The 18380-nt window shown below is 38.8% G+C and overlaps 1 gene segment (V, D, J or C); it reads left to right on the plus strand.

Moving 5' to 3' along the window:
• The first annotated feature begins 11471 nt into the window (after positions 1 to 11471).
• LOC112657938 (T cell receptor alpha variable 8-4-like) lies at positions 11472 to 16516 on the plus strand. The segment is given in 2 exon segments: positions 11472 to 11644; positions 16074 to 16516. Coding segments are annotated over 2 exon segments (495 nt in total).
• Positions 16517 to 18380: the final 1864 nt, after the last annotated feature.

Consider the following 18380-nt stretch of genomic DNA (forward strand, 5'->3'; position numbering starts at 1 on the left):
GGAAGAGCGTCAAAGAAAGAATAAGTGAAAGTAAAATATAAACTTTCATTTTTTATTCTTAATTGATCTGACAGACTCACATTGAGTTTATTCATTAAAAATTATTTATTAAATGCACAATAAGTTACAGGTATTTTTGTGGATTTATAATGTAGAGTACCGAACAGAACAGACAAAACAAGTACCAAAGACCTTCTCTAATGAGGCTTGAATCTAGATTGGTCTATGGTGTTCAATTTATTTTATTTTTTAAAAGATTTTTATTTTATTTATTCATGAAAGACCAGAGAGAGAGAGAAAGAGAGAGAGCAAGGCAGAGACACAGGCAGAAGGAGAAGCAGGCTCCATGCAGGGAGCCTGATGTGGGACTCGATCCCGGGTCTCCAGGATCAGGCCCTGGGCTGAAGGCAGCGATAAACCGCTGAGCTACCCTGGCCACCCTGTTCACTTTCTTTTAAAGCAATATACTATTAGGTTTATTTTCCAACATAGGGCATTTCCCTTGCTTGCTTTCAATGACTGGCACGTTCATGTGGTGATAAAAGGCACAGACGTTGAAGTCTTGTACTTGCTAAATGATATGTTGGCAAAATTACTAAACTGGGAGCATATTGGAGCATAAACTTGGAGATATTTCATCATCTATAATAACATATCCTTCATTACATAGTTGTAAGGATTCAATTCAATTCAATTAATTGAATTAAATGAATAACATTAGCATAAAATGATTTTTCAACTAACAGTGGTTATTCTTGGACACATATGAGATGATGAGGCAGTGAAGATAATATGTAAGGAAAAAATAATAAGAAAATACCAAATATCGATTAAGGCTCAGGTTTCCATCATCCTGCTATTGGTTATCTTACTGTTTTACTATGGTGATGGCTGGGAGTCTCTCTTTATTTTACATTGGCTTTATCCCATCCAATTATCTGAACAGATTGTAATGGCTTTCTTGTTTGGTTTTGTTATCTCATAGGTGTTACACACAGAAAAATAATAATTTCTTGCTTTTAGTGTATTTTTTTAAAGTAGGCTGTGCATCCAATGGGGATTCCAAAGTGGGGCTTGAGCTCAGGACCTGAGATTAAGACCTGAGATCAAGAGTTGGATGCTCAACTGACTGGGCCATGAAGGCTCCCTATTGCTAGTGTGTTTTAGTGTAAATTGTAAGATGGATCCACACAAGCTTTATGGAGCAGGGCTCAGATATAGGATCATTATCATGAGCTACAGTGTCACTAACTAGATTCATATGTAGGGGCTTATTTGATAGATTTCTGTACTGAGAAGAGAGAAAACAACCTCTCTAGGTTTTTCTTGGGGGAAGGATGCTTTTTTGTTTTTCAATTTATAACTCATACGTGATAGGTGCTGAAGAATTTTATAAAAGAAAGAGAACAATCTGGAGGACAAACAATAGAAGTAGCTCTCCAACTAATCTGCACTTGGTCTTACATGATGCTCTTTCCATGTGATCTCTTCAGAGGTCAGGAATAGCTGAGTGAATATGTGCACAGGGGAATGGATCTAATTTATGGTTGCCTGAAGAGTCTCTCAGCTTCCTGTGACAATAGAAGTATAAATATGGCTTGGTAGCATCTGAGAGCTTTCAGACTCCAAGCTGAGTCCTCATGAGTCCAACAAATAGGATAATGGAGAAGTCCTTGGGATTTTCATTTGATACTTTTCTTTTGGCAGCCGTATTGTGAGTTGGTGGGCTTTGGAGAAATGAATAAAAAGAGCAGAACCTAGTCATCTTTGTCATAAATCTGAAAATTATAAAATGGTGGTTAAAGCTACCATGCTCAGCTGGAGGATTGTGAAAAGACACTCTAATCTTTCAAAATATAATCAGCCATTAATAAATCTTTGTCTGTGGTTCTGTTTAAACAGAGTTGAGCAGTTCATATTCAATGGAGCCGAGTGCTTCATTCCTGAGTCTCCAGGAGAAAATACCTACCATTTTTTATTGTACAACTTCCATTGGTTCAAGAAGAATTCTGGAAAAGGATTTGTATCTTTAACTTTAATTCAATCAAGCCAGAAAGAGTATGCAGACAAAAATTTTAAAGAACTGTTTGAAAAGAGAAGTTGTATAGAGTTTTGCACATCCCAGCCTGTCATCCTGGAAATTTGGCCATCTACTTTTGTGCTTCCTGGCCTAGTGTTCTCTGAGCACCTGCAGTCCTACCACAACCCAGCAGCTGGGCTTCTTGATACAGGTGGGTGGGAGTGAGTATGTTTTATTTATTTATGGAGGGAGTTTTCTATATAATTTTTGTCTCCAAATAGAAATGAAGGATAATATGCCATCTCCCTTATGTGATGAATCTGAATTAATATTGACTTCAATTTCCTTTGGTTGCTATTGAAATTTCATTGCTCACTGCAGATTGTACTGATCTTGGACCTGCTTACCCACAGAGTCCCCTCCACTGCTGTCACTCGCCCTTTGTGGCTCAGGGTGTCAGTCCTTGAAGCAAGGTTTCATCAAGTGGTAGCCTCACTAGCAGCATCTTACTCATTTGTTTATAATCTTCACAACATTTCTATCTTCATGCACCAATTATACCATTATTTAATAATTTAATATTAAATTGACTTTTATATTAAATAGATTTTTAAAATAACTACACAAAAATTATACTTGTTTTAATTGACACCATCTGTGAAATCATATATTTGATGTGCTCGTTGTTTTCTTTTACAAATTAAAACAATGTGATATATGTAACAAATAAAAATGTACCACCTAACAAACTTCTAGTATCAATCACACTTTAGGAAATACTGATTCAGCCATGCCCTTCATTTAACAGATGGAAGAATTAGGACCTACAGGCATTGCATGACTTACTCAAAGCATGACTTATAGAAAAATGCAAGGTAGAGGTAGAAACTAGACATTCTGACCCCTTGTCAATTACTTCTTCCATTAAAGATGCAAAGTAGGATCTAGAATTTGAAGGAATGAGTTATGTGTTTTAAATTCAAGTTAAATTTAAGTTCTATTAAATTCAAGTTAAAATTAAGTTCTATTCCAAAATAGAACAGTCCCATAATTTCATGATATAGAAATGATCACTATTACTATTTTTCAGCTTTTGTGTGTGTGTGCACACAAACAGCTGTATTTTTCTATGAAAGGGGCTTACAGTGTACCTGGTATTTATTAACATGCTTATTTGTCTCAACACTATAATGAAGACATTTTCATGCCAGAAAACATACGTGTGTGTATGTGTGTGTGTGTGTGTGTGTGTATATATATGTGTATATATATATATATATACATATATATATATATACACATTTTTAAAAGTAATCTCTATGCCCAATGTGGGGCTTGAAGTCATGATCCTGAGATCAAGGGTCACATGCTCCACCAACTGAGCAAGCCAGGTGCCCCCAGGAAACACAGGAAACATATATGTTGAGGACATAATTTTGTGATTACTGGGTTTCCATTACATAGATGAAGTTTTTAAATTAATCACTTTATTTCCTCTTAAAATTTTAATTTAATTATAATTCTAGTACAGTTAACATACAGTGTTATATTAGTCTCATGTGTACAATATAGTGATTCAACACTCCCATACATTACCCAGTGTTCATCACACATGTGCTCCTTAATCTCTATCGCCTATTTCACCCTAAATTAATCATTTTTGGTATTATTTCCAATTATCCAGTATTATAAACAATGTCATTATGAACATTATTAAAGCCATAGCTTTAATGGAAATGGAATTGCTTGGATAAGGGAAAAGACATGACACTGAATGTCTGAGTTCCCTGAAGAATTTTGTAACCGAGTTATGCTTCAATAGGAGCATATGAGGGTGCTGATTTTCCAATACTTTACCAGATATGGACATTATTATTTTAAAACGGTTTCCGTTATACTAAGTGAACATTTTTCCATGTTTTAATTTTCTTTTAACCTGTGAATTTACACATTCTGTCATTAAAAAGTAAAATAAGATTTAAAAACTTCGGGGTACACTACACAGAGTTAGAATAAACATCCTTTCATAAAATAAGACATATTAAACAGAGCTCAAAAAACACTGTGCTGGTCCAAGCTACCTTCTAATTGGTCTCTTTTCTCTCAAGACAGTGTATTACCCACATCTTTGCTATTCAAAATGTGGACCAACAGTATTAGAATTTATGTAGAATCTCAGACTCTGCCTTAGACTGACTGAATTTAAGTCTGCATTTTACCAAGATCTCCAGGTGATTCTATCACTTAACAGCTTGAGAAACAATAACCTGATTGTTAGCCAGAGTGACTGTTTAAAGCATAAATCAAAAGCTGTCTCTTCTTGCCTAAAATGCTACAGTGGTTTTCTATTACTCCTACAGTAAAATGCAAACTCCAGGGTACAATATACAAGGTTTGGCATAATTTGAATCTTTCCTGACCCCTCAATATAAGCTCTTAACTCTCTTTCCCTAGCTCTTTGTGCTGCAACAACACTGATCTTCCCTCCGTTTTTTGAACTTGCCATATCCTTTCCTATATTTGGTCTTACTCTTTCATCCATCTGAAATGCTGTTCCCCTAAATCTCAGCAACCCAACTCATTTTCATCTTTTAGGTTTCAACTCAAATATCATTACTGTGGAAGAAGCCTTCTAACTTCTGCTGATCTCTGACTAATGCAGTCACCCACAGACCTCCTCTTAACTCTGTCACAATACCCTGGTTATTTCCCTGATGATAGTAATCACAGCATGCAGTTATATTGTGGACTTTTGTGTCAGTATGTTAATTGCCTATACCTCCAATTAAAATACAGCTCTCTCAGGCCAGAGGTACCATTTATTTTGTTCGTGTCTTTTTCCTTAGTGCACAGAATAGTGACTGACCAACAGTAGTCAGTTATATGAGGCAAAAGAAAACTCAGGAAACTTACTGCTGTATCATTTTCCTGAAGGAAGGAAGGAAGGAAGGAAGGAAGGAAGGAAGGAAGGAAGGAAGGAAGGTTGGTTGGTGTTGGCCCCTCATTCTGTCTCTTCTTTTCCTTCTTCTCATCCTCACCTTAGCAGTTCTCAACTTTGTGTATATTCTCTTTGCTTAGTTATATGGTACAATTTAGTTCTCTCTGGCCCTTACCCCCGTCTCAGATCCTGGCCTTTTTCCACTCAGTGGGCTCTGTCAAATAATTATATCCTCTCAGGGTCTCAGACTGTCTCCTCTCAACTAACCTCATTTTATCAGGTATAATCTGAATGAGCTGGGCTAGCTACTCGAAGGCTAATAACCTCATAGAGAAATGACTAAATGAAAAAAAAAAAAAAAGAAAAGACATACCCAAAAGGCTTTGGAAAGTCAAACAATAACTTAAGGTCAAATAATCATGAATGTATGTCAAAGTTTTATTTCAAATTATTTCAAGAGAAAAGCTCTTCAGGAAATAAATTCAAATAATTAGCCTTGTTAGAGATATTTCATAGCAGACTAGATTTTTTTTTTAAAAAAAAGGCTGATTAAAGGTCATTAGTATGGTCAGAGAACTGGTTTGTAATTATTCTACTTTCGAATGTCTGTGCACCGGCTACTAGGTTCCTTGGATTATTAATTATCATTTGAGTGTGTAACACCGATCTTCCAGAATGAGTTTTTATTTCATTAAATTATATCAGAAAATTGCTCTAGCATTTTATCAGTCCATTATTATCCATTACATTACATTACATTACATTACATTATACATTAATGGGGTTATACATCACATCCTTCAAGAAAAGTACATTCTAAACCAGTTTGGGGAAACTTATCTTTCTCAAAGGAATTCAAATCTTTACTATAGTATTTATAAATGTGGGAGAGAGGGGAGTTGTCAGGACTTGGATCTTAACCTTCTTACAAGATAATAAGTTTATCGTTTCTTTGATGCTATTATTGTAGACATAGGACTCCTAGGTCAGAGACAAAGCATTTTATCTTTGCAAAGCAAGAACATTGGCATATTTACTTCAGTTGCATTTGCCCTTCATTCTCAAAGGGTGATATAATGGGCTCACAGTTCAGCGTGCTATGCACGCAGTGGGATTGTGTCATAGCTAAGGAACAGAGCTTGGGGAATTTACTGTTTTTTTTAGGAAGCAGCAAGCAAGCTTGCTCTTTGTCTCAGAGAAAACATTTCCTCATTGCTCAAGGTTGCTTGCTGTAAGGATAACCCTAAAAAATGGTTTAGGTTGAGTGGTCATGGCCTTATGTTATTGGCACACCCAGCAAGATATGTAGAACTATGAAAGATTCATAGTGGATTGTCTTTCAACAATAACCACCCCATGATCTTACACTGTGTGTTTCTTGAAATGTTTCTCGTGAATATGCCAGTCCATCAGCCATCCTGATTAATCTGACAGAGACCAAGACTAAATCCATTCAATTTGTCCTAAACAGCAGTTAATCAAAGATGCTATTAGCAAAACTCTAAGCAGCAGAATGACATCAATTTTCAGCATTAACCTCAATCATGTCTCCTAGGATTCCAGATCCAGTCAACTGTGAATTAATTCAAGGATACAGATGGCTAGATATAGGGTAGCATTCGTTATGATCCATTCAAGGAAGTTTAGACTAACACACTGATCTTTGGTTTAATTGAAAAAAATACCAAGAAGTAACCACATCACTGATAAAAGGATGTTTTGTGGTCTTTTTCTTCCCAGACATAAACATATAACCCAAAGGGCACAAGTTAATCCAGTTTGGGCTTTACTGTTAAACTTGATTAGAGTCAGCGTCACATCACTTTGGCTAAGCTGTATAAGCATTGTTACGGAGTATTTGCAACCTCTATAGCAATTCATGAGGCATGACTCAAGACTGCTTAGACATCAGAGGCATATACATTTGTACCAGTCAGATTGAAAAAATGTGCTGATTTATGTTTTTGTACACATATGGGGTTGGGAATCCATATTGGGAAGTTTCCATTGATGGTGTCAGACAGAGCAGAATAGTTCAGGACAGGCCATATTCATATCAATTTTTCTGTTTTCATAGAATGTGGAAGAGGATGACAAACCAGAGTAGGTCAAATTGCTAACTGCAGCTATTGCTTGGCCACAGAAGACCATATGGTTGTTTTGCTAGGTGGAAGTGTTGGATCTAGCACATGAAAAGAGCATTAATCCCTTACCCTTTCTTGCCTCTCATAGTCTAAGGTTTTCCTTTCCTGGTTGCCAGGGTTGCTCTTTCTCCACTATGACAAAATTGGTATGACCTTTCTTCTTAAAAAAGACTTTTATTTATTTATTCATGAGAGACACACAGAGAGAGGCAGAGGGAGAAGCAGGCTCCCCGCAGGTGTCTGATGCAGGACTTGATCCCAGGACCCCAGGATCATGACCTGAACCAAAGGCAGATGCTCAACCACTGAGCCACCCAGGTATCCCAGTATGACCCTTCTAATAGCTGTAACTTTGCACTTTTTTTCTAGTCATTTCCCAATCACACTCAAAACTTCTGTATAAAAGGATAAAGAGAAGAGGTATAGGGAGGGACATGCCATTTACAGAGACGACTTATATTCACCACCTTGGCTGTCTTGGGTCACTGTGAGGGATCTCTTAGAGTAGTATATTAAATAAATAATAGTTATCTTTATGATCGAGGACCACATTTATCCAACAAAAGAATCCAGATGACTGAACTGGAATTAAATTTTAGTACCATTTTGAGTGGGCTGCTATTAGGAGGCTATATCAATCAAGCTGGTCTGACATTGCCGCTAAGAGAAAGAAAGAAGCAGCATGCCTTCTACTCCTGGAAAATTGGAGTAGGTATACTTTTCTCTACTCTTCCTGTTAAGTACGGTTTAAAACCCTGGGCCTTGTGTAAAAACAAAACCTAAGAAGGTAGAGAGAAGAACACAGACTAACTAACTTGGAATTTGAGGAATGACAGAGCAGTGAGTTCCCTGAGTTTTCTTTTGCCTCATATAACCCAGCTGAGTTCTGGAGAAGCCAGTAACCTGGAAATGCCAATAGATGGAGACAAAAAAAGTCCAAGAAAAGCCTTCTCCCTCTCTCTGTACCCAAAGGACCAGGAAAAGGACAACCTAGAAAGATAGAAAAATTTACCACAATAACCAGTCCTCTCTAACCAAACACCACAGAAAGTTAGACAGTGACCAAGCCAACACTTAAGACAAAGATAGCTCAAACTTGATAAGAGAGATCTGTGGCATTTTAACTCATCCTTGCTCCAACTTCTTATAACTGACTTCATGACAGTCTTTGAATGGTGGCCTGCATTCCCAGTGTGATGTCCTGGTGGGGGAGGGAGCAGAGCCAACCTTGCTATCAAAGAATAGTGCTTTACTGCTTTAACCTGTCAGGGAACTCCCTAAAGAACTGATGCAAAGGCTTACCTGGATTGCAGGTAACTCAGATCTCCTTCAGGACAGAGAAGCCACTACAGAGGAAATTTTCTAAGGAAAAAAATTTAGTAGTGGAATTTAATATTGGATTTGAGCAGGCAAAAGAAAGAATCCCAAAACTTAAATACAGATCAATTGAAATTACCCAGTCTGAGAGCAGAAAGAGAAAAGAATGAAGAAAAATGAAGGGAGCCTGAGAAGCCTGTGAGACATTGTAAAATATACCAACATAAGTGTAATAGGAGTCTCAAAAGGGAAGAGAGAGGGTAGCCCTGGTGGCGCAGCGGTTTAGCACCGCCTGCAGCCCGGGTTGTGATCCTGGAGACCCGGGATCGAGTCCCACGTCGGGCTTCCTGCATGGAGCCTGCTTCTCCCTCTGCCTGTGTCTCTGCCTCTCTCTCGCTCTCTCGCTCTCTCTGAATGAATAAATAAATGAATCTTTAAAAAAAAAAGTGGGGGGGGGGGAGAGAGAGAAAGGGGCAAGAAGAATCTTTTTAAAAATAGTGATGAAAATCTTCCCAAACTTGATTGAACATGAGCCTCCACAGCCAAGAATCTCAATAAACACCAAGTAGGATAAAGCCAAAAAAATTCACATTGAGACACATAATAATTAAACAGTTGAAAGACAAAGACAAATTGAGAATCTTGAAAGTTGTAAGAGAGAAGGGATTAATTACAAGCAAGTGATCCTTAATATGACTAACAGTCAAGTTCTCATGGAAACCATGGAAGCCAGGAGGCAGTGGAATGATATATTTAAAGTGCTGAAAGAAGAAAACCCATCACCCCACAATTTTATATATGGCAAAACTACTTTTCAAAAATAAAGAAGAAATTAGGGCATCCCCAGATAAACAAAAGCTGAAGTGTTTATCACTTGTAGATTTACCCCACAGGAAATCCTAAAAGGGAGTCCTTCAGGCTGAAATGAAACAGCACTAGGCAGTAACTTGGAGACACACACACACACACACACACACACAAAGATAACAGACCATGGTAAAGGCAACTACATAAGCAAACATAAAGCCAATATTTTTCATTTGTATCTCTTCTTTTTTCCTACATGATTTAAAAATCAAATGCGTAAACAATACAGTAATGTTAATGAGCACACAATGGGTAAAGACGTTTGTGTTTCCACATATATAAAAGTCTCCTTTATTATTGTTTTTAATAGTAGAGCTCATATATTTTTAATGGACACAAAATTACTAGCATCTGCAGTATCATGAGATGAATTCCCTTTGAATCGGAGCCTGCTCTGTGTTATTTTGAGGTTTACAAAACATATCTAACATACTACTGTAGAAAATGAAGACTACTTAAATCAAATGAGAGAGAGGACTGTGGATTTTATTTTTGATCAATTGCTTTAACATTGTCCTTCTATCATCTGAAGGAGTTCCATCAGACATCATTAGGCACAGAAGCTTCTTTTTTTATAAATTTATTTTTTATTGCTGTTCAATTTGCCAACATATAGAATAACATCCAGTGCTCATCCCGTCAAGGCACAGAAGCTTCTGCAGACAGGACAGCATTGATGCTATGTGGATTCTATCATTTTCCCAGGGTGGATATGGCTTTGCTTCCATCACAACATTAGGCTATTAGCCATTTATATTAACTTTTGTTACAAATCTTTAAAAAGGGCAGGATGCTTCTTATAAAGACTGTGCTTGAAGTCCACGTTCTATTTTTAAGGCTTTATATTTGGTGTTCATAGATATCCTAAGACCATGGTTGTTGCCATCGTCTGTGGCATCTCCTTTGGTTCTTACCTTCACTGAGAAATGGCTGTGTGGTTTCTGCCAAATGGCATGTACTCTTAGAAGAATGTCAATATTAGCATCTTCTCCCTTATTCTGTTTCAGGTTGTGGAACAGGAAAGACAGTTGTTGTCTGTGCTTGTTTCTCTGTAGCCCAGTGAAGCTTCTGGCATATATTGCCCTCTGATAAATCTGCTTTGCTGGCTAGGCTAGGATGGAGATGCAGAGAGGGCAAGACCAAATCTTAACTTTTGAAGATAAACCCTACATATTAAGGCTTTATGCAAGAAAAGGGAATAGGAGGAAATAGACAAACAAACAGGTACACTAGGTTTTATTTATAGTCTAGATATTGAAGTCAGGTCTGTATTGTAATAATAATAATAAATAATAATAATAATAATAAATAATAAACAACTTTAGTAAGCACTATCTTGACACAGATGTGTCATTGATGAAAAATAGTATGAAGAATCCCAAGTTTCTCTAGTCCTTGGCTTTGTTAAAAAAATATTGCCCAAGTTTTGAGCTGGAAACATGTTTATTTGTTCAGATTTTAGGCTGCCTGTCTTGAAAGGATTCTTTTGAGTTAAAATAAATTTCTTTAAAAACTGGAGGTGAGGGAATGACATAGGAAGTGTCTGGCCTGATGTGGAGAAGAACTACACAATATGAAATGCTCCTTGAATTGCAAGAACCTCACTGGGCAGTAAAATACAATACTCTGTGACTACTTTTACAGCACAAGAAAGTGGCTATTCTCTATAATTGCTTTTGCTCAGACAAGTGCTATTATCTGTATATGTAAAGCAAATACACACACACATCTCCCTCTCCCCACACACGTTGACTTGGACCATATACTTCTTAAATTTTTAATTTTATGGAAGTGGCAGATTTTTACTGTTATTAATTCATATAATAGGGGTCTACATTTGAACATTTCTTTGATCACTATCATGAGTCCACAAGATGGCAGTGTTTTCTCAGGGACAAAGGAAAGCTTGTGTGTGTGTGTGTGTGTGTGTGTGTGTGTGTGTGTGTGTGTGTGAGAGAGAGAGAGAGAGAGAGAGAGACCCAGAGAGAAATAGAGAAAGGAGAGGAGGGGAGGGGAGGGGAGGGGAGGGGAGGGGAGGAGAGGAGAGGAGAGGAGAGGAGAGGAGAGGAGAGGAGAGGAGAGGAGAGGAGAGGAGAGGAGAGGAAGGGAGGGGAGAGGAGAGGGGAGGGGAGGGGAGGGGAGGAGGAGCTTGGTAGTATAGGAGGGGTGGTGAAAAACTCTCCTTTTTCCTAATTGGTAGAATAGATGCTTTATAATTCCTAAAGCAGAAGAATTTGAAATGTCTGAGATAGACTTGTTTGTTTTAGGGCTTAAAATCTGAATCCTCAGTGAACTAGAGGAAGAGAATGATGAAGTCCTCAAGAGTCTTACTAGTGATCCTGTGGCTTCAGTTAACCCGTGAGTTTTGGGCATCTATATGGGAATATGAAGCACTGCATTCAGAGTTATCATCTATTCTGGGCCTGTGGGTAATAACATGAGTGTTTTTATCCCTGCTAATTAAGGGAAAGTTGGGGTAGGAGGTCTGTGAAAATGCTTTTAAATTCTGGAGAGTAAGCATCTACTACTCAATGAATATCCTTTGACTGACCACTGTCTTTCTGCATAGAGATGACGAGTCAACAGAAGGGAGTGGAGCAGAGTCCTGGATCTCTGAGCACTCTGGAGGGAACCACTGCCTCTCTCAACTGCAATTATAGTGACAGTGCTTCCCAGTACTTCATGTGGTACAGACAGTATTCTGGGAAGGGCCCTGAGTTGCTGATGAACATATACTCCAAAGGTGAAAAAGAAGAAGGAAGATTTGCAGTGCAGGTCGATAGAGCAAAACAGTATGTCTCCTTGCTCATCAGAGATTCCCAGCCCAGTGACTCAGCCACCTACCTCTGTGCAGTGAGCCGCACAGTGCTCCCCTGGCTCCTGCTGTCTGTACCCAAACCTGCTGGGGCCCTAGCAATGCCTGATATAGAACCTAGGTTGCAGGGTAGAGAAATTCTGTTTGCTCTCTAGATGCAAATGTGAATTAAGAGCATTAGCCATCGCCATAGAATGCCTTCTCCCACAGGCAGCACATGGGAGCACAGAATGACTTCAGATTTCCTGAGAAGGATCTATAAGTAAGTACTTAAAAGAATTCCAGACACTGAGGAGGTTTGTTTTGGTGATTAAAGGACCTGCAAGGATCAATTATCAAGATCATACGATAACGAAGGTGTCATAGAAAAGTTGGTGAAGAAAGTTGATAACACCAAAGATTATATGAAAACTCCTCTCCCCTGATTCCTTGGCACTCTGGAATTGCCCTACAACTTATGTCCAAGTCCAGGAAGAATGTTTGTGGCCTGATAGAAATAAAGCTTTGTGATAGATGTTACAATTACAAGGGAAAAAATGTAAAAGCCACATTTATTGTAAATTTGAAGATGTGGGCTACTAGACAGGCCATTGCTTATATAGTCCAAAGGGTGGGAAAACCTGGAAATTGGGAATTAAGATTTCTGTTCAGTTTCGTTTCCATAGTCACTGACTAAAAGGATCCAACCCAGTCAGAATTTGCTTCAAATTCTCAATTTGTGGACTGAAGACTCTCTACAAATATTTCCAAATCGTGAAAGAAAGATTTGAAAGGCAGTGAGAAAGAACAGGAAGTTGTGCTGGAATCAAGATCTTTGAATTCTAGTTCCATGTCTGTTGTGTATCTTCTGGCATCATGGTGCACTGGAAAGAATTTGGTTGTGATGCCAGTTTGAATAGCTTTTATGTTACTAATGAGCCATTTGATCTTCAGCCCATATTATATATATTTCTCTTTTTAAAAAAGATTTTATTTATTTATTTATTTATTTATTTATTTATTTATTTATGGAGTGTGTGTGTCTGTGTGTGTGTGTGTGCGATCAGGGGGAGGGGCAGAAGAAGAGGGAGAGAAAGAATCATAAGCAGATTCCATGCGGAGTTGGAAGCTTGACCTGGGGTTTGATCTCATAACCCTGAGATCATGACCATAACTGAAATCAAGAGTTGGACACTTACCTAACTGACACCTAGGTTCCCCAGGCCCATATTAAATATGTTTTCATCATGTATATTTCAGGATTGTTTTCAGGATTAAATGAGATTTATATATGTATATTTTTTTTCTATGCTTCTCACATGTAAGTGCAGTAGGAGTTGAATGGAGCATAGGAGGGAGCATAGCTAATCCACACATTGACCTTCAATTTGTCCCCTGTGTTCTGTCCATCCACACCTCCATTATACTCTCTTTCTGAGCCCAGAACTTCTTCAAGGTCCCAAGAAGTAAAATTTCCTTCACTCACATTTCTACTGACATCTTCTGTTTCATTCTGGGCTGTGCTTTTGCCCTCTGTCTCACTCATCGCTGTGCTCGCATTGATTTTCCCTCTTATGGGATTATTAATATCTTTTATCTTTTTTTAATTTTCTCATGATGGATTTAAGTTCATCCTGTTTGTGCTTCTAAATTTTATTTCAGTGGCGGGACGCCTGGGTGGCTCAGTGGTTGAGCATCTGCCTTTGGCTCAGGGTGTGATCCCACTCCGGGGGATCGAGTCCCATGTCCGGCTCCCTGCATGGAGCCTGCTTCTCCCTCTGCCTGTATCTCTGTCTCTCTGTGTCTCTCATGAATAAATAAATACAATTAAAAAATAAATTTTATTTCAGTGGCAATTCTGGGGAGAAAAGAGAAGAGTACATATACTTAGTGTGATATTTTGAATCAGAAGCATACTCCAGAAACATTTAACATTTCAAATTGGCCATGTGATTTGGTCCCATATGTGAAAGAGATCTATTGGCAGGGTCAAGAAGTAAATCAAGAAGAAGAAGGAGGAGGAGGAGGAGGAGAAGGAGAAGGAGAAGAAGGAGAAAAGAAGAAGAAGAAGAAGAAGAAGAAGAAGAAGAAGAAGAAGAAGAAGAAGAAGAAGAAGAAGAAGAAGGAGAAGAAGAAAGAAGGAGAAAGAAGAAGAAAGAAGAAGAAAGAAGAAGAAAGAAGAAGAAGAAGGAGGAGGAGGAGGAGGAGGAGGAGGAGAAGAATGGGAAGAAGATCAGAAGCTTGAGAGGGGTACCTGGATGGCTCAATGGTTGAGCATCTGCCTTTGGTTCAGGTTGTGATTCCGGGGTCCTGGGATCAAGTCCTGCATTGGGCTCCCTGCAGGGAGCTCTACTTTTCCCTCTGCCTATGTCTCTCTCTCTCTGTCTCTCATGAATGGATAAATAAAATCTTAAAAAAGAAGAAGAAGAAGAGGAAGCCTGAGAGAGAATTGATTTCAGACTGGTGCAAGTCAACAGAGGATTCAGAAAGAGTGAGTTGTTCTGCACCTCTGAAAAGGACTCCTGTTGACCAGATTCTCATTTCAGCTGAGATTTCTCTCCTTGATATTTCAGTTTTAAGTTTCAGTGGTCTCTAAAATAAGTGGAATAGAGAAGTCTTCTCCTTCAGAGTTTCATCTTACTATTAGAGCATAGAGCAGACTTCCCCAGTTGATAGGCCCCTGCTGTATGGGACTGTGTTGCTTCACTATGTTGAGTGCCCCTGATAAACTACTTCCATGGCTTCTACACCCAACACCCACCCACCCCTTTTGCCCCTGGAAGTTCCTCTCATTTCCAATCTGCTGGCTGCACTCCTTCAGCTTTATTGAGTTCATATAGATTCCCTTTTTTCTCTCTCCTAGTTCCTTCTAGAACCATTTATTTATATGTCATATTTTCGTTACCTTTATAATTCTCCCCACTTTTCTGAAAATGCTTCTCCATTGATGTTCTTTTTAGTGTGAGATCACTATCATTATATCAGTCTATTGTGACCTCCAACAATTGGAACAGGACTCACCTTCTCCACTTAAACATGGGGTGCCCAGGTTATTCTCTCATGCCTAAACACACATCAAACTAGTTCACCTGAAAACCAAGGAGTCTTTTTCACACTTTCTGCTGTGAAAGAAAATTATTGCCTTTACTAGTTTGCTCTGATTAGATAATGTCACATGTTCCAGGCTGATTTTAAATATCATCCACCAGCACAAGGCCATATGAAACTCAGCTCAGCTGAGGCAATTGATTTTAGTCTTCCTAACTGATGAATGGCTTTAAAAATAGAGTGGTACTTCAAAGTCTAGAATATTGTCTTCTGTGATTAATTTCTCAGTGAAGTAAATTACTCATCTATTTTTTATAAAGCTCCCATTTCTCCCTTATTTTAGGGATTAATACCATGTACTACAGAGGGTGACATTTTCACAAATTCGTGGAGGAAGAAACACTTCCTGTTGAAGTTTTTTTAGATGATCACATCTCTGAAATGAGAACAGAAGACAGCTAGCTCTCTCAGATCTTTGGTCCTACCTCTGGAGGCAGAGGGCAATGTTGCACAAACGAGACGTTTGTTCTGGTTGCAGGTCATCACCATCCCCTCAGCCCCTCCTCCCTGCAGCTGGCTGATGTCTGTGCAGAGAGGAAACTGACAAGAAGAGGCCAGAAAAGAAGACTCTTTCTAACAGTCTTTGAAACTCATCAAAGCAAAGGACTTGTCCAGCCCAATCTCTCCACTCTTCCTATAGATCTGAAAACTCAGTGACCTCAGCTAACTGTCCCACCTGCTCAGGAGCCACAGTATCTCCACTGCTCAGCCATGTTTCTGCTGCTCATCTCAGTGCTTGACCTGATTTTTGCCCCAAGTGACATTCCCTTTCCTTTACTCCCTATGCAAAAGTGATCATGTTCTAATTAGATACAGACTAAAGATACATTGTCTTAATAGGTGAGAGTCTGTCTTGGACTCACTGACTCAACATTGATGTTTCAGGAGGAACCGGAGCCCAGTCAGTAACCCAACCGGATGCCTATGTTACTGTCTCGGAAGAAGCCCCTCTGGAGCTGAGGTGCAGCTACTCATCTTCTATTCAGCCGTATCTCTACTGGTTCGTGCAGTACCCCAACCAAGGCCCCCAGCTTCTCCTCCAGTACACATTAAAGGGAGCACTGGTTAAAGGCATCAAAGGTTTTGAGGCTGAATTTAAGAGGAATGAAACCTCCTTCCACCTGAGGAAACCCTCAGCCCATGGGAGTGACACAGCCAAGTACTTCTGTGCTCTTAGTGACACAGTGCCTGAGACTGAGGGGAGAGCTGCACACAAACCTCCTGAGACAGTGGGACTTTTTGTGACTCAAGAGAGTTTTCCAAGATCTTTTTCTGTGAAGGCAAACAGGGCAGGAAAGGCTGGGCTCTGGGGAGTCCTTGCCACCTGAATAGTTGCTTAAATAGCAATTCCCCGCCAATTCCCCACCCCACTCCCACTCTGAGTATATCATTAAGTGTTAGAGTTCTGAAGTAAAAAATGCAAGAGAATTTTTATTTAAAAAAATCATTTCTAGCATTCATGAAGGTACTTAGCACTGCCTCAGGTGTTGATCTGCATGTGGAAAACAAGTACTTGGTTATAAAGCTAGCTGACAAGCTGTACCACATATGTTCTCAATGAGGGCAACATCTATGGCATAGATTCTTAATCAGTACAATATAGCTTCTTGACCTAGACTTGAAGAATAACTTCTAGCACATACATAATACCAACTGTGTGACACAGACATATTTTAAAGTAAATTAGACATCATGATATCTAGACTTCCAATCTTGTGTAACACAAAACCAGTGAACCTATTTATGTGGTCCTGAAAGCACTATTGAGAGTCTAAAAGCTACCAAGTTGTAATTGTTGTTTTTTTTAAAGATTTTATTTATTTATTCATGGGGGGGGGGGAGGCAGAGACACAGGCAGAGGGAGAAGCAGGCTCCCTGCAAGGAACTTGATGTGGGACTTGATCCTGGATCTCAGGATCATGCCCTGAGCCAAAGGCAGACCCTGAATTGCTGAGCCATGCAGGCATCCCTGTCATTTTCTGAAATAGTTATCACAGTGATTTCCAAATTAAAAATTTGAGGCTACTGACCCATAAAAATATCAAATATAGTATCTGCTGAAAAACTCTTAGGCATTTGGTAAGAAGTCACATTAATTCATGATATAAAATTGTATACTTGACAAAGATTTCCAGTCTAACAAAGTTCATAGGAAAATCAATCTGCACAACCAAAGCTCTCAGTATCAAAGATTACATTAATTCTAGTAGGGATATCCAAGACCAGAGAATATGTTTATTTCTTCTGAAAAAAAATTGTATCAGAGAGCTCACATGTTTAAGATATTTTATATATATGATTATGACTCTAAATTGTTATTTTGATTTATGTGATTAAAAAATTTCTCCAAAAATATTATAAAAAGTTTATATACAGAGAAAGTAAGCCTCACAGAGCAGAAATTAACTTTGAAGTTAGTAATAGAGTAAGAATTTCTACATCTTTTCCCCCAACTTCTTTTTACATCTCTGTCCATCTCCTCATTTTTTTAAAGATATTATTTTTCAATTAATTTCTACACCCAACATGGGGCTCAAAGTTACAACCCAGAGATCAAGAAATCATGCTCTACCGACCAAATCAGTCAGGCACCTCTACCTCCCCCTCTTTTCTTTTCTTTTTTTCTTTTCTTTTTTTTAAATAATAAATGTATTTTTTATTGGTGTTCAATTTGCCAACATACAAAATAACACCCAGTGCTCATCCCGACAAGTGCCCCCCTCAGTGCTCGTCACCCATTCACCCCCACCCCCCGCCCTCCTCCCCTTCCATCACCCTTAGTTCGTTTCCCAGAGTTAGGAGTCTTTATGTTCTGTCTCCCTTTCTGATATTTCCTACCCATTTCTTCTCCCTTCCCTTCTATTCCCTTTCACTATTATTTATATTCCCCAAATTAATGAGAACATATAATGTTTGTCCTTCTCTGATTGACTTACTTCACTCAGCATAATACCCTCCAGTTCCATCCACGTCGAAGCAAATGGTGGATATTTGTCGTTTCTAATGGCTGAGGAATATTCCATTGTATACATAGACCACATCTTCTTTATCCATTCATCTTTTGACGGACACCGAGGTTCCTTCCACAGTTTGGCTATTGTGGACATTGCTGCTAGAAACATCGGGGTGCAGGTGTCCCGGCGTTTCACTGCATCTGTATCTTTGGGGTAAATCCCCAGCAGTGCAATTGCT

This window comes from Canis lupus, chromosome 8, assembly GCF_003254725.2.
Source record: "Canis lupus dingo isolate Sandy chromosome 8, ASM325472v2, whole genome shotgun sequence".
Classification (NCBI taxonomy): domain Eukaryota; kingdom Metazoa; phylum Chordata; class Mammalia; order Carnivora; family Canidae; genus Canis; species Canis lupus.